Source organism: Brienomyrus brachyistius, chromosome 19 (genome assembly GCF_023856365.1).
Source record: "Brienomyrus brachyistius isolate T26 chromosome 19, BBRACH_0.4, whole genome shotgun sequence".
NCBI classification, from domain to species: domain Eukaryota; kingdom Metazoa; phylum Chordata; class Actinopteri; order Osteoglossiformes; family Mormyridae; genus Brienomyrus; species Brienomyrus brachyistius.
In genome coordinates, this window is record NC_064551.1 from 21068358 (window position 1) to 21092731 (window position 24374).

Genomic DNA, 24374 nt, shown 5'->3' on the forward strand with positions numbered 1-24374 from the left:
TAATAAAACTATTGACTCAAAGAATGAGCTGCATAGACGGTTATATTACAGAGCATATACTGTAGGCCTATATAAATGGGGAATGGGGGAACGTGTATCCTCAATATTTAATTTGGTTTCATACGTATTCAACTCCCCCCCCCCCCCAAAGAAAAGAAAACAGACATGAAGTTATGCCCCCCAATATCGAACTTGGTCCTATGGCTTTGGGCCAGTGGTTTCCAGTAGAGTGACCTAAACAGATATACTGAACACCCATCCATCTATTTTCTATAACTGCTTGTCCTGTTCAGGGTCACAGAGGGTACAGAGCCTATCCTGGGGGCTACAGGAGCAAGGTTGGAAACAACCCAGGATGCAGCACCAACCCATTGCAGGACACACTTACACACCACTCACTCACCCATGCACACCAATGGGCAATTAGGTAATTCCAGTTAGCTTCAGCATGTTTTTGGAATGGGGGGGGCAGAATACCCGGAGAAAACCCCACAACAACACAGGGAGAACATGCAAACTCCACAAACATGGAGCCATGGCAGTGACTGTAAAGAAGGTATGTGAAATTATTTTATTATATCCCAAAACTGTTACTCTCAAACTGCACGAACAGTAGAACTGCAGAAGTGACGCTGACGTGTTGTGTCATACAAAAATTCAGCAGTTCTCCCAAACTTTGACTGTGCCACACAAGTCCTGGCATGGCAGGGAGACGCAGGCTTGGCAGGGAGACGCAGATACAGAGGAGAAATTATCAACCTGCACGTTTTATTAAGCAACAGCTGAACAACTGACAACTCCATTTCTAGGGAAACAAACAAAACTCAATTAAACAAAACGTTCGTTTTACAGTACAATACAAAACCTGGCACCTGCCAGTTACATTAGTTATAATTGTACCATTTTAGGTCTGCATATTGGGAAGAAAAAGAAAAAAAAAACACAAAAAGGACATTTTAGCATTCCTCTTTATCAGACAGTACTTTACAAATGGAGAAAGTCAGCATCAATATGGACACCCCACAAGAGTCACAACCCCCCTCCCCCCTTACCAGCTACAGCCTGGTCCAACCCAAGTGCATTGTGGGCAAACGGTTTAAAGACAAAGAAAACTTCTTATTCATGTGAATGATCGCTCTTCTAGTAAACGCACTAACTAAAAAAACAATGTATTTATAACGAAACACAAATGCCGTTTCCAGATTTAGCCACAGCAGGCTGTGTCTTTGAAACCGACAGCAAATTCATGCTTATTACCATCCATCACGTTTTTCTAAAATAACGTAAAACATACATAACCGCGAAATAACTTAAATGGCATGCCTTATTAACACAAACTATAACATTCAGTTATCAAATCTGACAAAAAAAAACTTATTTTGGTTTTTTTCAAGTATTTTACTTTTAGCCTACATCTATGAAGCACGGTTATATCAAATGAATGCCACATTCTACACTGTCCAGTACAGATTACTTCATCGGTTGGATCTTAATAAGGTAACCATAATTCTTACGCAGCTCACCTTTTAGGCTGTCATTAGCGGAAAAAATCCAAAAAACAGTAACATGTCATTGTAAAAGTTGCCTTAAAATCAAAATTATCAACCGTCATGTGAACGTGCCGTATGCACTACTTAAAAATGAAGAAAAAGTAAAACGAACACTCCCAAAAAAATCGTATGGTTTGGCATTCATGCTGACAAAAGCAATATATTTACTGTATATATAGATATAACACTGGGATCGGTGTACCTCACAATGGACACTAACAGACTTTACTGGACAGACAGGTCCTGTGTAACTACACTAAAGTACTACACTCAAGCACACACTGTCAACTAATTGTCTTCCCGTGGCGCCCCAAATCACTCTTACACAACAGGCAACGTCAACCCCTCCCCCCCCACATTACACTGGTAACAGATCGTTTAAACACAAGGGAACTCTTCAGCAAATCCACAAATTATATACATCAACTAGCATAAGATATCCGTATAAATAAAATGTAAAGACTAATATATGAATGAGATGTTCGTGTTACACGTCCTGAAAAAGTAGTGCCAGAATGCAACAGCAAAAGAAATTAGCTTCGTCGAAATATTGCACAACTAAAATCTGGGGAACGAAAGCAAACGAATATACGGAATCAAGTCTGTCCTTTCCTCATCGCAAAGCTTACACTGAATAGCTAGACGTTTTGCTTAATTTATCACAAACGTGACAAGACTTTTTTCTTTTCAACAAAAATGTAAATAAAATAAAGAAATCCTTCAGGTCAGCCTGATACTCTTCCACAGAGCGTCATCAGAAAGCTCTTGTATGGTGAAATACGATCCTAACACGACAGCGCACAGTTCTGCATGGAGCGACGCCTAGCATAGAAACGCACCGCGTATACCTATCCAGCATGCCGTGCCTGATTGGAAGCAAAACCAGCCACCACCAAACACGCAGGAAATGCGATGCCACCAAGAGAACATACAATGGTACATTTTACTGGTTTACACAGGACCGTGGCTATGGTTAGCGGCTTGAGGTTGGGTTACGGACCTCAGTGAATGGAACTGGTACCACGTGACACGAGGGTTGGGGGGGGGGGTCAGTCGGCAAGTTGGCGATACATAAATCTATTTAAGCGCATTTCAGTACACGGCACATATAAAGATCTTTCATGGCCCTGACAGTTTTCAGCCTTTGGCATTGATTTAGGGATCATTCCCCCTGCTTTCCTGATCTCCAGTGGTATTAAAGCATGAACCTGAGGAAACAAAATTATTCAATACACCTAATAAAACACTGCGGACTGTATTTCGTTTCATTCCCCATTACCTAATAACGCTGATCTCAGATCAGGGATCAGGAAAAGGATCGGACGGCAAAGAACAGCCACGGATGAGTGGCACGTCATGTGATCCGAAGCGCGAGCACACCCGGAAACCTTCTCAGCTGGCATAAGGAACAATGCGACATATTATGGAATTTAAAAACCAGTGTTCCCGGGTAGCCCGAAACGGCCCATTTTATGGGCTTTCATCAACTGCTCTTCAGGTTTATCTCTACAGTTGTCCGTCGCCCCATGCACACATCAATTATAAACTATAAAGGTCATATTAGTTATACGTTTAACATCCTCTCAAGTGAATTTCATGGGCTAGATACATTACAATGATACAATGGTATTTGACAAGTGTTTATATGGTGAAATGACAGGCGAAACATACAACCCCTGTACCTTGCTTACATGTCAATAAAGACAAGTCAAATGTGCCTAGAAAAAAAAAAACAAAATCACTTCACAGAAGTGGCAGCTCTCCTAATTGCTCACCCCCTTCACACACAGTCCACATCAACTGTGCACGAAACCCTAGTTTTTACTACACTTCCATCCCACCATTTTACCTTTCAGTTAAAACAGGTTAATTTACCTCCTGTCTCCCAAAAATAAACATCTGTAAACAAGGTACTAAGACTGTTTAATGCTACATAAATGTAAAGGACTACAACTACAATTAAAATATTATGGACAATACACAATTAAATAGATCTCACTTAATTCAAAATCGTGAAACGTGTGTTAATGTGCTGAGCTGTATTTCCAGACAAATTCTGCAAACTCACACCTTCCAAACAGCCTTACAAGCAAAAAAAAAAGTAAGACCATCTTTGACATTACTTTCTTCTTTTTTGTTTCAAGTACTACCCTCGGGACCTTAAAAAAAAAAAAAAAACATCTTGAGGTTCAGTTTCGAAAGTTCAGAATGGTTGTTTAATGTCCATCTTTGACTCTCTGCAACCACTAAACCAGCAGACCTAAACGAAAGAATCGCTGACCCAAAAATTCTGAAAGATGCATAACATTTCAGTTCAAAATGTGACCTGTTTAGAGTAAAGCTAAAAATTGTAACCACAACGTTCTGATATTTTCAGACAGCTCACGACTTCAGTGCCCAGTAGTACGCGTAAGGTCTGTAAGTGAGCGACTCATAATTTTCAAGTATTACTGTTTTGTGTTTTAAAAACCAGACTGAAAAAACTAACAGTATTCATAGGAAACAAATCAAATGATGTAAGGCAGTCAGTAACAAGGACAGTCTAATTCCACTGGCCCCCGTAAGCCCGGCCAGCATCTATCCGCAAAACAGCCACGGGAAGAGGAGCCTGTGTCCCACAAGGTGACCGAAAATGACAAGTCCGTCACCTGCTAAACATCCGAAGTACCCATCCCACACTCCATTGAAGCTTTGGGTACAGCAGCTTGGCCACCATGGCTCTTCCGCATCACGGTGCCCACCTCCTCCAGCAGAAGGTGGAGGCTCACTTCAGCCGCTGGGTGACATTGGCCAGAGCAACAGCGAAGGCCTGCACGGCTGAGAAGGGGTACTGAAAATCCAGGATGTAGGCGTTGCCATCGATCCTGCCGAACTGCATCACCTACAAGTGATGAGATAATGAGGTGGGGAAACATGGTTCAGTTGGCGACTATGGTGCATGGAAAGTTCCAGAGAAATCATTGTTTATTCACTTCCTGTAACAACAAAAAAAGGAGTTCCTTTTGCCACCACTAAGCAATGTTCCTTCAGTTTTGTTATGATTTGTCTCAAAATATGATCAGTTCAAGTTTTCCACCCATAAAATGTGTCTACAAATACTTTTTGAGTTATCACGCTAATGAGAACAAGTGTCTGAGATAGCCCTTCTCTTTGCTATCACTATGCAGCACTACTTCACTTTTGGTGTGATTTGTCTCAAAATTTGATCAGTCCCACACATTTATGTGTCTGCAAAGATAGATAAACATCCATTAAATACTTTTTGAGTTATTAATGAGATAAGTGTCTGCGCTGATGGAAGGCCAATCCCAAAGTTGTATGCATTCCCCATCCGAGTAATATAAAAAAGAATGTGTGACGTTTTACTATGAGTGTTATGAGATATAAGATAAAATCCCCTCTTACCTGTCTTCCCTCCAGCTCGATCTGAAAGTTTTTGGCTGATTCCTGTGTGACCCTTCCCCCAAAGTCCAGCTGGTAAACTTGTGTGGCTTCATTCCAGAGTGGCTGCTTGTTTGCCATGACATACACAAAGCCTTGGCTGCCTAAGCCCCGGTCCTCCTTCTCGTTGGCCTTGCGGCCCTTGAAGTCATCCAGCTCGCTGGCCGTGCGTAGGCTGCGCTTGCTCTTCCAGCCCTTCTTATTCCCTTGGCTCTGGTTCAAGAGCTCATCGCCGCTGATGAAGAGCTCCGGCTCGCTCTCAGAACTATCCTGGAACTCATTAGTCTTATTAAGCTTCTTGGACTTCTGTTGCTCCTTCTGGTTCTTGGGTTTCTTCTTCTCGCGGCCCAGCCTGGGGCTGGAGATGAGTGAGTTGAAGTCACCAAGCACGCGGCCCTCCTTCCTTGCCTTTCCCTCTGTAATGGCAGGCACACCGGCCTCCTCAGCGCGACTGTCTAGCCGTTTGCGGCTCTTCTTTCCGAACTTGTCGGATCTCTGTGGCACTGGACTCTCACTCAGGGACAGCACCTCCTGGAAGCTGTCTGTGGTCTCGGTTGCCACAGCTGCTGCTGCAGCTGCAGCTGCCACTGCCTCCGGAGGGCTTGTGGGGTTCGGAAGCTCAGCTGGGGGAGGTGGTGGGAGGACAGGCTTTTCTACAACCAGGTGGGATTTACTCGGCAGGGTTCCTGAGGGATTCTGCACAGGGGGGCAGGGGCTATAAGGGTTCCAAGGATGCAGGGCAATGGGGGGCAGCGAAAGAGCAGTGCAAGAGCTGGCCCCTGGGTACATCGGGGGCAGCTGGCAGCAGGCCAGAGTTGGGGGATACCCAGGTGGCATCCCTATGGCAGGGTCCTGCTGAGGAAAGGGCAGGGGTGTCACAACCTCTTTGGGGGAGCAGGACTGAGGGGGAGGTGGCACGGCCTGCAGCTGGGGCCCACCATATGGATTGGGGGTTGTAGGGAAGGGCATAGAGACCTGATATCCACTAGCCTGGAAGGCCGCAGCACCACCGGGGCTTGTAGGGGACTTTGGTGAGAGGACGAATGGTAGCCGGGACACGTCCACGTGTGGGGCAGGCCCGAGGAAGAGCGGTGGGGGCTTATGGGGCCCTGGGGGTGCGGGAAGGGTAGCCCGATCTTGGGGAATCCATATCTCCTCGGTAGTAGCTGGGTCCCACTGGTAAGGCGGGGGCCGCTTCACCGTAAGGCCAACTTCCCCCAGGGCCATGTGGCGCAGAGACTTCTCCAGCTGGCATTGCTGGCTGAGAGCCTCATCCTCGGTGAAGGCCGAGTTGACGTAGTCCGTCCGGTCCCGGCTGCCATCCAGCGAACTCAGCAAGTTGTAGGAGGACTGAGAGGTGAGAGGTGAGGCACTACCGGAGTGCACCATCACCGTGCTGTGCTGAGCCGCGGCCCCTGCTGGGAAGTCCTGTCGAATGATGGTCCCCCCGGTTATCCCGCTGCCCCCACCAACACTGGCTGCAGTTGCTCCTCCACTAGTGCCACCACTGCTGCACTGGCTACATGTGTACAAGGCTGTGGCGGTCCTGTGCTGATAGGAGGCTGCTAGTGCACTGGCCTTGGACTTGGTAGGTAAGGTCCGTTGGGCCTCCATCATCTGGGAGGCCTTGATTACCACATCCCTCTCCCTGCCATTTCGCCGCAGTGTAGCATGGATCAGGCTGCTGTCTATCCGCTGTATGGGGCTTCGCGCAGAACTCGTCTGATTGGCAGGATCAGGGTACGGGGGTGGGTCCCCGCTAGGAATTGAGTAGCGCGGCACTGTGAGCCGGTTGAGTGTAGCAGAGGTATATGGGAGCTGTACCTTCTTACCTTCAGAGGAGGATGTGACCCTCAGGGTGGCAGAGCTGCCTGGGCCCTGCAGCGTGTATACGCTCTGGTTGCACACAAGCCTGGTGCGTGGGCGGCATACCTCTTCCACATTGCCGCTGCTGTCAAATGTGGTGATTCTCTCATAGCCCAGTGGAGTCTGGTACGGTGGGGCCGGTGGGTACAGTGAAAACTCGCTCTTCTTCAGGCAGAGATCTACCGGCAGAGGTGATGCACCAGCAGGAGAGGCTGCTGGCACACCTGTAGGGTTGGTGGAGGCTGCTGCCATGGCGACAGCGCCGGCTACTGTGCCTGGGTAGGGAGGAGGCGGATTCATCTTACTGAGCTCCAAGGGGGCACTAAAGACCAGGGCATCGCCATCAGCGAGCTGCGGTACGGAGCGCAGTGGCTTGACCTTCAGCAGGTGTTCATGCTCCCCTCGATCTGTGCTGTGGTCGCTGGAGGGGTGGGGCAGCTGCAACGTGCCCTGGAGCTGATGTAAAGATGATGGGGGTTGGCTAGAAGGAAGTGGTGGGGGCAGCTGAATTTGAAGCTGTTGCATCTGCAGGTGGTGCTGTTGCAGTTGCTGTTGGTGCTGTTGCTGGATCTGCTGCTGTTGCTGCTGCATGTGCTGGATCTGCTGTTGGATTTGCAGCTGCTGCTGCTGGATCTGCTGATGCTGCTGCAACAGCTGCTGTTGATTCTGCTGAAACTGTTGGTGCGTCTGCATCTGTTGATGTTGCTGCGACTGAATCTGTTGCTGGGGTGGATGTTGCTGATGATGGTGCTGCAGCTGTTGAGTTATGTGTGGCTGCTGTTGGTGCTGGTGATGTTGTTGATGCTGCAGTTGTTGATGCTGATGATGCTGCAGTTGTTGATGTAGATGTTGCTGCTGATGGTGGTGCTGATGTTGGTGTTGTTGATTTTGCTGATGTTGTTGATATTGCTGCTGAAGTTGATGTTGATGCTGTTGCTGATGTTGGTGTGGATGTTGTTGTTGCTGTTGATGCTGGTGCTGATGGTGATGTGGCTGATGATGCTGATGTTGATGTGAATGTTGCTGATGTTGCTGCTGTTGCTGCTGTTGATGTTGCTGTAGCTGTTGCTGTTGTTGATGTTGTAGATGTTGCTGTTGCTGTTGTTGATGCTGTAGATGTTGCTGATGTTGTAGATGTTGCTGTTGCTGTAGATGTTGCTGTTGCTGCAGTTGCTGTTGCTGTAGTTGCTGTTGCTGTAGTTGTTGTTGCTGCAATTGATGTTGCGGATGTTGTTGTTGCTGCAATTGATGTTGCGGATGTTGTTGTTGCTGCAATTGATGTTGCGGATGTTGTTGTTGCTGCAATTGATGTTGCGGATGTTGTTGTTGCTGCAATTGATGTTGCGGATGTTGTTGTTGCTGCAATTGATGTTGCGGATGTTGTTGTTGCTGCAATTGATGTTGCGGATGTTGTTGCTGCAATTGATGTTGCGGATGTTGTTGTTGCTGCAATTGATGTTGCGGATGTTGTTGTTGCTGCAATTGATGTTGCGGATGTTGTTGCTGCAAATGATGTTGCAGATGTTGTTGCAATTGATGTTGCGGATGTTGTTGCTGCTGCTGCTGCTGTTGCGGATGTTGTTGCTGCTGCTGTTGTTGTGGATGTTGTTGTTGCTGCTGCTGTTGCGGATGTTGTTGTTGCTGCTGCTGTTGTGGATGTTGTTGTTGCTGCTGCTGTTGCTGATGTTGTTGTTGCTGCTGCTGTTGCGGATGTTGTTGTTGCTGCTGTTGATGCTGAGAATGTTGTTGTTGTTGCTGTTGCTGCTGCTGCTGAGGTCCAACCAAGAGACGTCCCATCTCCAGACCCCCAAATATCACTTGCCCAGGGCTGGAGTACCTCGTGGGCACCGAGTACTGAGCTGTCAGTGCTGTGTCCTGATTGTGGTCTGAGACACCTGCCACACTTGCAGTCGCGGTAGGATTTGTCAGGATGTCAAGCTGAACGTTCTGATTGGCCAACAGAGACTGGACGAGGCCGATACTCTGTGTGGGTGACATGGCTTGGGCAGGGCTATGAATAGGGGCAATAGGGATGTTAACGGTGCATGGGGGGTTGTCATCCGGCACGCCAGAAGGCCCCGTCACTGGAAAAATAAATTCAACACCATTATAAGCAAAATGGGCTCATAGGTCATATCTACTTTATTATTACTTGTATTACAGTTGCTGCTTTACACAGAGCACAAATAATATGTGGATTTTAAACGCTCACAACTAATGAAAATGTACTATTTACCATCATCCCTAAATATCAGCGGTTCAGCAATATAAGCCAACTGGCAGGGACTTCATACCTGGCAGATCATCCTCATCCTCACTGAAGACATTGGGGCTGAAAACAGGCAGGTTGATGTAGTCCATGGAGATCTTGCGCACCTCCGGTAGGTAGATGGTCATCTGCCGGGGTTGGAGGTGGAGCAGACTCGTCTTGTAGATAACTGAACGGTACAGAGGATATTGATATGTCAGATGGTTGTATAATTCACAGCCCATAGGTAACAATCATCACTGCAACAAATGCAGAGAACTTGAAATGTTATCACTGGCTATGTGATTGAAACAGAGATCACCCAGGCTATTTGCCTCAGTGCCCGCGGCGCTTTAATGTATGGGCTTCCTGTAAAAAGTACAAAAAAAAAAACTGAAAAAAAGAAAATTGAATTTTATTTTATATGTAAAGTTGCCACTTCTCGTCCCTTATTTAACAATAAAATGTTGTGTCCCACTTTGAACCAATACAAAACGTGATGTCCTGTATTTTCATATCCAGACTGTGCGATGCCCCCTAACATTTTTAAAAATCTAATGGTCCACCCCACCCTCAATGTAAGTGTTATTCACAACCCCTGTGGCACAGTCTGGACATGGATTTCTGGTCGTACACCCCAACGGCTTCTGTGAGTGTTGTGCGGTGCTCGCAGATTTACCTGCTCCTAGGTTTGTGGGCAGGAAGGAGGCCAACCCCACAATCTTAAACTTCGTTCCCCAAATGTTGGATGTGACCTGAGCGAGGTAATTATGCTGCAAAGTAAAGAAGTTTCCATAGGTACAGATCGTAGCCTTGGTGGTAAAACACGTGTCCATACCAATTTCTGCTCCCTCCACCACAAGCCCCCTTGGAAACAGCCAAAAGTTTCAATAAATACTGAAAGAGGAGGAATAATGAAATACGTAAAACAGGCCAGGCTGGGACCGGATAGAGATGCTCTCAATCCAGCAGGCTTGCAGAGAGGCAGTACCTGAGTGATGTCATCCAGTGGGAACTCCCTGCGTGTCAGACTAGGAGAGCCAATCGAGGGCTTCCGAATCGGTAACCGTGGTGAGCGGGATATTTCCTGTGTCGCTCGGGAAAGCTTAGGAGATTTTCTCGGGTCAATATTGATCCTGTTGGTAAAGGGACAGACTAAGTCTCTACAGAGAGGATAATTAATATAAACATCTGTCTGCAAAAGCATGCATCAGTCACAATGCATAACAGTTCATAGCTGTAGAGTAAATTATTAATAATGGGAGCGCTAAGGCTTTCAAAGGCACAGTGGGTGGGATTACAGAGTGGTGTTGTTCAATGATTGGTTTCACCATTTGGTGACCAATGAGGACTGAGATAAGTCAATGGATTGACAAGGATGGGTTCTGAAGCTCTTTCCATCCATCCATCTCCTGTAACCATATACCCAATTCAGGGTCAAGGGGGATGCAGAGCCATTCGGCCTATCAAGCTCGTTTGGGCAGAACATTAATAGCTCAGAGATGTTAAAACCTTATCTAGCTCTGATTTAAAGGAACCCAGGGTTTTAGCTTTCGCTACACTAGCAGGAAGACTATTCCATACTCTAACTATACGCTGTGTAAAGAAGTGCTTCCTCAAATTCGTTTTAAAATGTACACCCGCTAAACACATGGAACCCTGGTCCCAGAGGTGTGAAACAACAGTGCTAATCACTGCACCACCATGCCACCCCCAAGCTGCATTTCCCTTCCCCAAGCAAAATGAGAATGGCAGAAGATAGTACTCGAAGAAAAAAAATGTTCTTGCCTGGGTAGCTTAGGCGACTTGCTTCCTCGGGAAATCTTTGGTGACTTCTTTCCGACCCAGTCATCACTCAGCTCAATGTCGCTGGAGTCGGAGCAGTTACAGCTGTCGATCATGGAGGAGATGAAGCTGTTTCCGTACACCTCGTCTGAAAAACAGGCAGCCCAGTGTGATTGGGAAGGACCCTTATAAGGACACTCATAGCCACAGTTCCCCAAGCCAACAGCAGGGGGCAGGGTGGCCTATTTCAGGACTTTATAGCGAACAGAAGAGACACCCATTCATCTGAAGCACCAGCCAGGTGACAAATCAGCACACAGAATCATGCTGGTACCTCCCGAGGGGGACCCAAAAAGGCATTGGACCCAAAACGTTCCGGTTTAGACCCCAAAACATGAAAGGTGGGCTCACCTGCCCTGCCGTCGGTCTTGGGGTCCATAATGACGAACTCGGGCCTCAGCTTGCTGATTCGTCGGCCCTTGAGGACGGGCACCAGGCCACCGAGGTACTCCAGGTAGAGGGTGTAGCAGGGCCCGCCTACCTCAGGGTTGTCCTCCGTGCGCTTCATGGTGCAGTGCAGCCGCTCATTACCCGTCGTGGGATAGCTGACGAAGTCGCGCATGTTGTTGGGGTCCGGAATGGGCGGCTGTATTGGCAGGGAGGGGGGTGCAGGGGTGCAGGGCCAGGAGCAAGTCATGGGGTGTGAGAGGTAGTTCACAGCAGAGCTACTAGAGTTAACAAAAACTACAGTGTAATAAAACATTTTCGTAAACTGAACTAAAGTAACATACGAAAATAAAATACAACCAAGTGAAAACTATAAATTACGTAGCACCTGAAGTTACCTGTGCAAAAAAATAAAATGTAAGTCGTGTGCGTTTGGGAAAGAAAGACAGACATTGTTTTGCACAGGAACCTTCAGGAGCTCCGTAATAAATACTGCTTCCGAAACGAACTGAAATAAAATAAAATAAATGTCAAATAATTTCCATTACCATTGTTATTACTATTTTGATAAAGTAATGATTTGTTTATCTTTAATTATCATTAAAAATACCTGGAAAATGTTGTGTACTACGCATTTTCTAAAGATCAGACGTATAAATTAGCTCTGCAACTTTCAGTTTATCCCTAGAAATAAAAATACTAAACCTTAATATGATTCTAAAATATATAAAAACTAAAGAGAAACATATATTAAAAAATAACACTTATAAAATCACACTGAATCGAAACTGTATTTCAAATGAAAATGGAAAATAATATAAAATTAAACACTAAACTAAAAAAAAAACTAAACTATAACACCACCGACTCACAGTGGTATATGGTAACTGGTGGTTACTTAAAGGGAAAGTTCCGCTTAATGTGTCGTCAGTATGAGTCAACATGAGATTTCACGTCAGTGTGTGGTCAGCATGTGGTTGGTGTTTGGTCGACCTGCGGTCACTGCGGGTGCCGGACCTCACCTTGATGGTGGGGGCGAAGGCTGCGGAGACGAAGGCGCAGAGTCGCGCCGGGACGGTCAGTTTGCCTACATCCTTCTCCTCCCGCAGGGCACTGGCGATGCCCTGTTGGCACAGCAGCTGCAGGCTGGCCACCCGGTGCTCCACCCGCACCACGTGCAGCGCTGGCCCACACGCCAGGAACAGCCGTGAGTCTCGATGGCCCCAACACAGGGTGCTGATGGGCCGCTGGAGAGGGTAAGAGCACATGGTGTTAAGTTCCAGCTGTACTTACATCCCTTGGTCTGAGCTGCTACAGTGTGTCGCCTGCTAAGGGCCATCGACTGTAGGACCCCAAGGCTATATGGCATCCTCAAACTGCTTATATATATGGATGTTTTTAAATTAGCCACATCAGCTACGTCATATGGATGATGAGGACCCCACCTGAGCTGGCGTCTCCAGGGTATAGATGTGCTCTCCGTGGATGTTGTAGAACTTCACGAGGGCGTTTCTGGGCAGTGGAGGGGCGCACATGGGGTCGGAGGTCAGGCTGTGCCTCTCCATGCCGGCCACCGCCAGCAGGTCCCCTTGGGAACACCACTGTGCCACCACGTCTGCGTGCCGACAGAGAGCTTAGGAGCCGCCCCCCAGGAGTCTGGTGCCCCGTCACGCCTGGCCCAGTGACCGGCCCACCTACCCTTGAGCCCAGAGCGGATGATGGCGGGGGAGAGGTCGTCATAGTTGTTCATCAGGCTGATGTCCCCAGATGTGAAGCTGACAGTCAGTAGAGGCTTTAGGTGATGCACTGCAAAGAGGCATTTTAATTCTACAAACTGATAAATGCTATTATGGGGTCATCCGAGAGATTGTCGTCATACTGAAAAATAATGAAAACTATCAAGTGGGGATTTTCCACCCTGCTATGAAATCCAAGTCAGATCAGCAAGCTAGGGGAGAAAGACAGGACAAACACAGGCTTCTGTTGGCAAGCACCACCACTTAGTATCATGTGGCGTTTCCTCTTCTCGCTCTTTTCAGCACAGTAACCTTTTGTGGTTTGAAAACAAAAGTTTATTCAAGCTGTCAAGCTGAAGACATCCGGGACTTTTTGGGCTTTCACGCCTGCCTTTCCAAGCAAGCTATCCTAGGACTACTACTGTCAGCGGGCACACAGGCCTACGTCAGCCAGTGCTGCCGGCGAACTTTCAACCGCGGCTGGAGGGGAAATCCTTTGTGAATTCGCTTTTGTTCCTAGCGCTGGTATGTGAAAAAGTGCAAGAGTGTTTAAAGACCAGGAGAGACCTAAGGCTCACATGGTTGCAGTTGGTTCAGAGTAGACCAACTAACCAGACAATGCTACTCAAGGACTGCTAACTATAGACTGCTAGCTGAACAATGCTAAGCAGAGGATGCTATCCAGAGGATGCTAATTGGATGATGCTAACAGAGAACTTCTATTCAGAGGCCGCTAACTGAAGGCTGTTAATCAGAGGCTGCTACGTGGATGAAGCTATCTGGACGTTGCTATTCAGAGGCTATTAACTGTGCAATGTTAACCAGAGGACACTGACTAAAGGATGTTAATCAAAGGCCACTAACTGGATGATGCTAGTCAAAGGCTGCCAACCAGAGGCTGCTAAACAGACAGCGCTAACCAGACACTGAACAATGCTAACTGGAGGTCTCTAAATGAACAATGCTAATTGAGGGCCACTAAATGAACAATGCTAACTGGAGGCTGCTACTCAGAGGCTGCTATTTAGAGGCTGCAAAATGAACAATGCTACCTGGAGGCTGCTAATCAGAATCCACTAATTGGATGATGCTAACTGGAGGCTGCCGATTGAATGATGTTGTCCAAAGGCTGCTATTCAGAGGCTAATCAGATAACTTTACCCAGAGAACACTATTTGTAAGCCAGGCTCATAGCACAAGAGCGTCACTATTTGTTTATTTTCTATTATTAACTGATGCGACTAAACCACTTGAACAGTTCAAAAACTTTCTCAAAAAACATTATGATGAAGACATAACTTGAGCAGAACAGGTAAACTTTAATTAGTGTGACCACACACTCTCTCTCACACACACACACACACACCAGTGTCGTTATATAACAACACAATGCAGGCTATATATGATTTACGACACAGACGAACCAACGCCGATGTCTAATGGATGCCATCTAATGTACTCAGGTCCCCGTTGCTGTGCTGAGTTACCTTGGGGCAGGACATAGTCATCCGAGTCAGTGTCGCTCTCGTTGCTGTCCTCCACCAGGAAGTTGGGGTAGTTCCAGGACATGCCGATGATCCCATCCGACTCATGTAGAAGGATGTGAGCCAACATGCGTCCGTGGCAGTCCATGACGATCACCTGGCCATCTGCCGTGCCGAACAGCACCTGCGGGAGTGGAGATCCACGGTTTTCTGTAGCGCCCAAGCTGCCCAGAACTTTCCGACACCCCCCCCCCCCCATCAAGTTCCCCTTCTTAAGATTTTAGCTTGGCATGTGACAGACAGAAGCGTGCAACCATTAATTAGTCAAAGCACCAATTAGTAAAACTGAGGCCCTAAAATCCAGCCAGTCTCACTACCTGTCGGAAAAATGAATTTCACATGCGAGCGTCAGTTATGACTCTGTTCACATACCCATGACACGGTTTAAATATTGTCTCAGATATTTCTCTGCTGTAATAAAACATGTATTTGTTAAAAGTTTCCACAAATTTTAGGGTTCAGATTTTGCGCTTGGTTGCAAGCTGAACATTTTCCTCTCCCTGTAACAGGCAAGACCAAGCTTCATGTCACGGGTTTTAACGAGCTTTAAGCTAATTGAACAGATGTGAAGCCCCTTTGGACCATGTTGCTCGGGGGACCATACTGTTTCACATGCAGCACGGTCCGAACTATGGCTGACAACCGTCCTCAGCAGAAATGCTGACGCCGCACGGGAAGGTCAAAGGATTCTCGGGGATTGGGGGGGGCATTAGTACAGTTGCCTCACAGCGTTGGGACCAGGGCTTAAGTCTCCACCCTGGTTCATCATCGTGAGGTTTCTTCCAGGGTCTCCAGTTTCCCTCCACTGTCCAAAAACTAAAATTAAACTGCACTGCCCCCCCCCTATTTTTGCTAATGGCTAATGCGCTTTTTATTCCCCCCACCCCTCCTGGGGTGTCTTTGCCACTGTCACCTCTGCTTTGCTTACTAAGGGCATGGGGCAGGGATGATGTAAGGCGCTTTGAGACAATGTAAATGCACTACACCAATAACTGAACTGAACCAGAGCCGTCACACTATGCATAGGTGTGAATGGTGTCTGTGCCCTGCGATGGGTTGGCACCTCATCCTGGGTTGTTCACTGCTTTGTGCCTATAGGCTCCAAACCCCCGCGACCCTACATAGGACAAGCAGATATAGAAAATGGATGCATTCTCGAAGTCAGCTGTCGACTGACAGTGATACTGGGTGACGTGTCCTGTGGACCAGTCCAGTTCCCATGATGCTTTTGTGCAAAGTGATACAAGTACAATTGAGAAAAGCACGAGGGGTCAGGCGGCAGGGTCAGCCAGTGAGGTTAAAGTCCTGTTATGTTAATTTTGCCAGCCACAGGATTCAAACCCACCACCTGGGCGGGTCGTACCTGCTGGTCGTCAGGTGTCCAGATGCCGCACGTGATCTGGCTCTCCAGGTTGATCTCAGAGGACCAGTGTCTCTGGCCGCTGACCGAACCCACCAGCACGAAGCCGTCCCGGTAGGAGATGAGGGCCTGCGTGCCATCGTGGGACCAGGTAAAGTCACTAACCTGAGGGGTGGGGTGGGTTCGGGGGCAGAGATGAAATGCTCACGTGCTAGAACTGGTAGTCTGGACAAGCTCCATTTCGGGCCTCACGGTTAAGACCCAATCCGAGGCACGCAGAGCCCTTACCTGAGCTCCACGGTCATTCACCAGTTCGACCGACCAGCGGCCCTCATACTGGATCCACACAAATATACCACCGTCCGTGTCACACGTGGCCAGCTTCTGAAAGGGCTCGTTCCAGCGCACCAGCACCACCTGCGATGGAAAAGCAATCCCTGTTAAGACCCCACACCCCTGCCACACAGTTCTTCAAACCCCTCAACCGAGCAACAGAATATCCCACCCACCCACCAATCATAGCCCATCAAGACAGTGGCCACACCTTCTTCATGTGTAACCATACCCCTATCATGTTAGCCAAACCTTTCTAACCTACATGAAAGACAGATATACAGTCAAAAACGCCTATCTTAATTAATCAAGCTTTATTTTGTTAATCTCTGATCCATTTGGGCAGAACAGGGAGCTCTGATGTGGTGTCAAATTCTGAGACATGGCTGAACCTCTGAAGAAAGGCTCAAGCGATACGGCAGCAAGTAGCTGGTTAAATCAACCATGCCAGCAAGACCCGAAAGCTGAGGAGGTCCAACTGGGATCCCAGGTGAGAAACTCAACCTGACTTACTTCTGTGAGAACATCCGGCAGCGTAAATATCGCAGAAGTCGAAGTTCAAGAGGACGCTAAGAATAGACACTAAGAATAGATGCTGATGCATCCCTCGGAGAGAAGCAGCACTCCTGTATGTTTGGACAGTTTGAGTCAAGGGTCTTGACCACACAGTGGGCCAAACTACTGAAGCGATCTGCGGAGGGGAGCTGGCAGCAGCCATGTGACGCAGTGCCCAGTGGGCCCCCTCCATGCCTCCTCGTGGTCACTGCACCAATAAGCAGCCACAGAAGCAGACTTACAGGGGGAGGATGGGGACAGGCCCAGTGTTAGCAGTCACAGGTCAAAAATTAAATTTAGCTCATTTACTACCAGGTCTGAAAATACCCAGCTCTGGTGCTTGTCGTCCTGCAACGGGCATGACATAGAACGGTCAGGCCACCGGGGAACCACAGCCTTCTCTTCAGAGTATGAGCGGTCAGGCCACCGGGGAACCACAGCCTTCTCCTCAGAGTAAACGTGGTCAGGCCACCGGGGAACCACAACCTTCTCTTCAGAGTATGAGCGGTCAGGCCACCGGGGAACCACAGCCTTCTCTTCAGAGTATGAGCGGTCAGGCCACCAGGGAGCCACAGCCTTTTCCTCAGAGTAAACGTGGTCAGGCCACCGGGGAACCACAGCCTTTTCCTCAGAGTATGAGCGGTCAGGCCACCGGGGAACCACAGCCTTTTCCTCAGAGTAGCCATAGCCATGTTCTAAGTGACCTCACTGTGTGCTCATCTATGACCAATAAACTCTAGACACATCATGACCACAGCAGAAAGGAACGTTTTACTACACTGTCCAAATCAAATTGGGATATGGAACATACATGAACTTCATTGTTTTTTCCATTTAAGATGGTTTTGCCTTACATTACAATTTCTGTTAACTAAAATGTATTATTCTACCACCATTTTAACCAGTCGTTAACCAGTATAAATAACTCCAGTTCATTTCCTTCACTTCAGCAGAAACTCTGATGTAGAGCTTTATGTCTGGCTGACATGCATGCAAGCATACACACACACACACCATGAGCCGCTGTGGTTTAACAGGCTTAGGGTTTATTTAAAGGGCGCTCACTTCCGCCCTCGCCTGCCTGATCCAGTGGCAGGAACAGAGAATTGATCAGTGTCTCGGTGACACAGACAGAACAGTGTCACGCACTGCAGCAGGGCACAGAACTCGTATATAAACAAATGGACTCTGAATTACCCCTTAAGAAGATAGTACTGCACCAAAGGAGGAAAAAAAAAAAACATGCTGATTTCATAAGCATCTGGTTCATCGACAAAATTAAAGGGCACACTGACCTGGACAGTGAAAAGTAAGAAACGCAAAGATGGTTTCTATCCGACATTCTGCATATTTAAAGAGCGCAAAGGAGCGACAGGGTATGAACCACACTTTCAGGAACCTGCATCAGTACCAGCAAGGGGAAGGGGGGGGCAGCTACGTGAGCTTGAGCTCATTTGGGGCCGAGCCCTCCGTGCCATCCACGGGATCCTGCCCGGTTACGGCAAGCATCTGCATGACAACCAGCGGACTGCCACCAGTGCATCGGGGACGATGATGTAAACCAGAGCCTCAGGCTGGCATCTGCAGTGAGGCCAAAAGAAGCCAATGGGGGCGAAAGACTACCTCCCCCATCCCCAGTGAGGCTGCAGGTACACAGTGCTCTCCATTTACAGGACAGGAACATCTCTCGGACAGAAAAGGCCTGGCAGGGGGCGAAACCCAGAATTCATAACGCAGGCACCTGCCTTGGCAGACCTGCCCCCGGAACCTGCCTGTCCTATTCCTCTTGCAGCCAATCAGCAGCTGCAATCAGATAAGGCTGAACCCCCACACTTGATCTTATTTTTAAGTGGCACTGAAAGATTAACAGCACTGTGTTGTATATGAACATACAACTTGCATGACTTCTACGTCCAAAACGACATTTACATACCAGCTGGGCAATATAATCACATGCACTCACACACACAAACTCCACATGATCATATCTTTATGGGGACCATCCATTCATTTCTACAGGCAAAACCCTAATCCGCGCTATAACAACCCTAACCCCCACCCAAGCCCTAATCATAACCATTAGTAAGCAAATAAAATGCAAGAAATACGGCTTTTTAGTTTTTTGAAGTCACCGGTTTTTATGAAATTGAGGTTATCCTTATGGGGACCGAAAAATGTCCCCCCAAGTTAAAAGCACCAGGTTTTTATCACCTGTGAGGACATCTCGTCCCCATGTAATGATAACAAACACACACACACAGATTAATTACTTTGATTATTAGAACTGAAAACATTTTTATTAAGTTATTAGAGTAGCATAGAGATTCATTACTGAAAGAGGAATGCCATGCATTCTATAAACTATAACCCGGTGCTGGTTAAGTTCCCTTCCAGAAGGGACCGGGCCGCCGCCAGGGAACAGCACTCCAGCAAGAAGATGCCCCCAGAAGGACCCTTCCCCTGGTCCAGTGGCCCGCTGCCATGGCCAGTGATGCGGGCTCCACCCAATCTGCCAAGCTTGAGAGAGCAAAACTCTGATTGCACACGGTAAGACACTGTGAGGATCCCCAGACAGTCCACCGGAATCTACATGCGAGGTTGAGTAGTGGCACCCTTAAGGGGCGCCTGCAAATGGACTGCAGGAAAAAAAAAAAAAAGGTCATCCATCCATATTCCCCCTGTTTATCTAGCATGGGGACATCTAGGGTAGTCCTCATGTTAACCCTAACTCATCCATCCATCCATCCACATTCCAGCTGCTTGCCCAGCATGGGGTCATCGGGGCTGCTCCTCATGTTAATGAAAATTCATGCATACATGTATCCAACCCGATCAGGGTCACGGGAGGAACGGGATCTGGGGTCTCTAACCCAAATTCAAAACCCTTGCACGCCGTCCACACCCCCATGTTTTTTTAAGCAGATACAATAAGGGCTGAGTGACTGTTGCTAACCTAAGCAGTTTCATTCGGGAAAACATGATGATGCAAATAGAGCGTTTAGAAGGCAGAAGGATTCATAAGCAGAATGCGACCGGATGTGATCGCCACGTGTAGCACTTTACAGCAGGCACCGTGCCACCCCGCGTATGTCAGCTTCAGCAGGCACCGTGCCACCCCGCGTATGTAAGCTTCAGCAGGCACCGTGCCACCCCGCGTATGTCAGCTTCAGCAGGCACCGTGCCACCCCGCGTATGTCAGCTTCAGCAGGCACCGTGCCACCCCGCGCATGTAAGCTTCAGCAGGCACCGTGCCACCCCGCGTATGTCAGCTTCAGCAGGCACCGTGCCACCCCGCGTATGTCAGCTTCAGCAGGCACCGTGCCACCCCGCGTATGTCAGCTTCAGCAGGCACCGTGCCACCCCGCGTATGTCAGCTTCAGCAGGCACCGTGCCACCCCGCGTATGTCAGCTTCAGCAGGCACCGTGCCACCCCGCGTATGTCAGCTTCAGCAGGCACCGTGCCACCCCGCGTATGTCAGCTTCAGCAGGCACCGTGCCACCCCGCGTATGTAAGCTTCAGCAGGCACCGTGCCACCCCGCGCAAGTAAGCTTCAGCAGGCACCGTGCCACCCCGCGTATGTCAGCTTCAGCAGGCACCGTGCCACCCCGCGTATGTCAGCTTCAGCAGGCACCGTGCCACCCCACGCAAGTAAGCTTCAGCAGGCACCGTGCCACCCCGCGTATGTAAGCTTCAGCAGGCACCGTGCCACCCCGCGTATGTCAGCTTCAGCAGGCACCGTGCCACCCCGCGTATGTCAGCTTCAGCAGGCACCGTGCCACCCCGCGTATGTCAGCTTCAGCAGGCACCGTGCCACCCCGCGTATGTCAGCTTCAGCAGGCACCGTGCCACCCCGCGTATGTCAGCTTCAGCAGGCACCGTGCCACCCCGCGTACGTCAGCTTCAGCAGGCACCGTGCCACCCCGCGTACGTCAGCTTCAGCAGGCACCGTGCCACCCCGCGTACGTCAGCTTCAGCAGGCACCGTGCCACCCCGCGTATGTCAGCTTCAGCAGGCACCGTGCCACCCCGCGTACGTCAGCTTCAGCAGGCACCGTGCCACCCCGCGTATGTCAGCTTCAGCAGGCACCGTGCCACCCCGCGTATGTCAGCTTCAGCAGGCACGTGCCACCCCGCGTATGTCAGCTTCAGCAGGCACCGTGCCACCCCGCGTATGTCAGCTTCAGCAGGCACCGTGCCACCCCGCGTATGCCAGCTTCAGCAGGCACCGTGCCACCCCGCGTATGCCAGCTTCAGCAGGCACCGTGCCACCCCGCGTATGCCAGCTTCAGCAGGCACCGTGCCACCCCGCGTATGTAAGCTTCAGCAGGCACCGTGCCACCCCGCATGTGTCAGCTTCAGCAGGCACCGTGCCACCCCGCATATGTAAGCTTCAGCAGGCACCGTGCCACCCCGCATATGTAAGCTTCAGCAGGCACCGTGCCACCCCGCGTATGTCAGCTTCAGCAGGCACCGTGCCACCCCGCGTATGTCAGCTTCAGCAGGCACCGTGCCACCCCGCGTGTGTCAGCTTCTCCATGGCTTCACCTTGCTCTCACAGACTACACAGTCCCACCATCCAACACTTAACACACATTTGCCTTAAAAACGCAATCATATGCCTTAAAAATGTATCATTATGCACTGACTAAATCATAACAGGAAGCCATAACAGCAAATCCAGTTACTACTTATTAGTTTTTGATCACAAATCACACTTTTGTCTAAAAACAGTATTTCACATACTTTCTTGTACACATCATACACATTCTTTAACGTAAAACTGGTTTTAACACATTATGAGGTTAAAATTCTCCTTACTGGACCAGGGTGATTAAGCCTGGCACTGAGACCAAACAGTTAAAAGTTAGCCTCACTAGTACTGGTTAAGCAACAGGAAGACTGATCGCTCTCTCACCTCGCTGTTGTGTCCCCTCAAGTTGAAGTTGATTCGCTGCGGCGTGCTCCGGTCCCGTCTGCAGTGGCTGGAGGTGAAAGTGACCCCAACAACCCCCCTCCCATTTCCCGTGGCAAGCCAGCCCTCTTCATAGTACCGCCTACGGCACACGGGCTTCTCCTTCTCGCTCTTGGGCACGCGGCCCTTCCAGGACAGGCACAGGATGTTGGAGTCGCTGCAGAGAACGGCGCCGTGCTCCACCGCCGCGAACATCCCTCCTTGAGTAACCGGGGGGCCCCCAAGCGGTGGGAGGGAGCCGCAGAGGAAAGATCTGTCTTATAAGCCTAACTGGACGTGACCGGCTTAGCGCTTGTGGTGGAGCGGGTCAGTGCCGACACCCCGAGCGGAGAAGCCCTGCATAGTAATAAGCGGGGAAATCCCGGACGACTCGAATGCCACGCCGACACGAGCTCCTCAGGGTCGACCCAGAGCACTGATCGAACTCAAAAATGCCTGAGAACATTCCATTAAATCCAGAGAGGATAGGCGGCTTCCTACGGAGAGTTTATGGGTGCAGAGACGTTTGACAGAAGCTTTTAAAAATTGCATAAATAAAAGGCACACTGTTCAGGTCATTTTGATGCATTAAACTGTAGCAAAGTCACATCTACCAAGGATCTTAGCATATACACCTAATTACGCGAAGACATTGGGATTTCTCTAGATGACCTTCTGTCGGCTGTTGATTATTTAAAATTCAAGGCGATTAATTTTTCACAACTAATCTAGAAAACCTTAAGCTATGCAAATAAGGTTATGCGAATGTCCAGCCTTCCATTCAGTTGACCATAAAGGAATACAGTTAAAAGCTGACAGTAACTCGATAAGAATTTTGATTTCATACAATCAGTAACTAACAGAGGTAAACACTTCAGTGACAGTGCATGACGTAAAAAATAATAATAAAACACTTCCTGGATTTTCCTGTCCTCGCGGTTCCCAAATCCTTTAAATTGCACCTGAGCACTCTGGCAACCGAGTTTGTCTGACGCTACTAAACGAAAAGCTGAATTCGATCTCAGATGTTCAGCAGATTAAAATCTGAGCCTAAAAAACACCCAGGAAACATCCTGTGTATGATCGCCTGCTGTGTCAGTGTCCGCCCTGTCCAAGTCAACTTGAAACAGTGTGTCAACTGTCCATCCGCAGGAATGTCCCTTCGCTTGGCGACGTCATTACGTCACCCTGCTCGCCACCAATCAGCGTCGGGAATCCCTTAGCGCGTTCTGTGACAAGACAAAAATATTACTGGTTGTTATACCTGTAGTAGGGAAAGACCCCCCGACGACCATGATGATAATGGTAATCGGGGACAACCCCACTTGTTTTGTGCATTAATCAACTAAAACGCCTCTAGACATGTGAAAGCGTCGCATGCTAAATGTCAAAAGACGAGCGAATATCGTTCAGCTAGCAGCCCAAACGCGAACTGAAAAAGCTACACCATTGAGCATTTACTAATCTCCCTGCGTACGTGTTGATATAGCTAGAATTTTTGAGTACGTGACTTTTGAGTGTTTTGGGTCATTTAAGGCAGGGCGATATAATATAAAACAAGTGTAAAGCAACACGTATCACTGATCTAAACAGAATCTAACAACAAGGATTCTGTACAATAGTAAAATGATAACCGACATAGCATCAAGAAGAACCAGAATATTTTTGCATAACCAAAAAGATTGAGTAATTAGCGACTTATATGAAAATCCCGTAGAAAGAATCGGCCTCAAATATTAATTGTCAGCATATTACAGCAACTAGTCTTGCACTTCACATTCACAGATAATTTTAATAATAATGTTCGGACAGGCCGTAGCCTTCCTGATTGTATTTAAATGAAAAACAAACGAAAAAAAAACACCTGCAAACATGGACTGCGAATACAAACCTACTAAGCTAACAATCATTGCTAGATTTAGTCCAGATTTAGAAAATGTTTATTGAAAGATAAAAAATCCACACCGTGAAGAAGAGAATACTAAATATGATTAGCTTGCTCACTCTCTACACAAATAAAAATGATACCATTTTCAGAATCGTAATGTATTGTTTCATTAAACGGCACTTTTACTATGCACAAGCGCTATATATTGGTAGCTGGGCTGGCTTGCTAATTTAAAATCCCGTTTTTACGTTTGTTTCAATAGCCAGAATGCTACGGTATATCGCCCGGGATTTCAAACACATAATTTCTGTAATTAGAGCGGAATTAAATTAATCAAATCATTAATGAAGCGAAACAATGTTAGGGAGAATTAATTAACAGATACTTGATGAAAATATTTCTGTATAACAATCAATCGCTTACCTCTCGTCTCTTGTGTTGGTGCCACTCTGCTGGGCCCACTCCGGGGTCACGTGATGGTCACATGATTTGTCGGTCGCCATATCACAAACACGGTTAATAGGGAAAATACACTGTCCTTTTGGGCAGAGTAGATATTGTCAGTATATGTAAAACGTTTTTTAAAAGAAACTAGCACTTCGTAATTTATAGTTATAGTGAGCAGTTCTGGTACTATTTATAGTACAGTTTCTACATTAGAAATGATACT

At 48.1% G+C, this 24374-nt stretch overlaps 1 protein-coding gene across 1 annotated transcript; it reads right to left on the minus strand.

The window, feature by feature from the left end:
- Window positions 1-747: 747 nt before the first annotated feature.
- On the minus strand, window positions 748-24196 carry LOC125714859 (tubby-related protein 4-like). Its single transcript, XM_048985888.1, has 15 exons — window positions 24128-24196; window positions 21781-23045; window positions 16266-16394; window positions 15981-16142; window positions 14561-14741; window positions 13036-13143; window positions 12783-12952; window positions 12360-12584; window positions 11302-11536; window positions 10894-11038; window positions 10097-10241; window positions 9785-9878; window positions 9152-9295; window positions 4956-8941; window positions 748-4431 (listed from the first exon to the last, which is right to left on the minus strand). The coding sequence occupies exons 2-15, from the start codon at window positions 22030-22032 to the stop codon at window positions 4315-4317; spliced, it is 6093 nt and encodes a 2030-aa protein (XP_048841845.1). The 5' UTR covers window positions 22033-23045; window positions 24128-24196; the 3' UTR covers window positions 748-4314.
- Between the last annotated feature and the right edge of the window lie 178 nt (window positions 24197-24374).

What these genes read in the sequence shown, in the direction of transcription:
- LOC125714859 (XM_048985888.1), bottom strand. Translation starts at nt 22,032, where the DNA reads ATGTTCGCGGCGGTGGAGCACGGCGCCGTTCTCTGCAGCGACTCCAAC. An exon ending in TGAGGGGACACAACAGCGAG is followed by an intron (nt 16,395 to 21,780) that starts GTGAGAGAGCGA and finishes TTTCCATCGCAG; the next exon opens with GTGGTGCTGGTGCGCTGGAA. An exon ending in TCGAGCTGGAGGGAAGACAG is followed by an intron (nt 4,432 to 4,955) that starts GTAAGAGGGGAT and finishes CATCACTTGTAG; the next exon opens with GTGATGCAGTTCGGCAGGAT.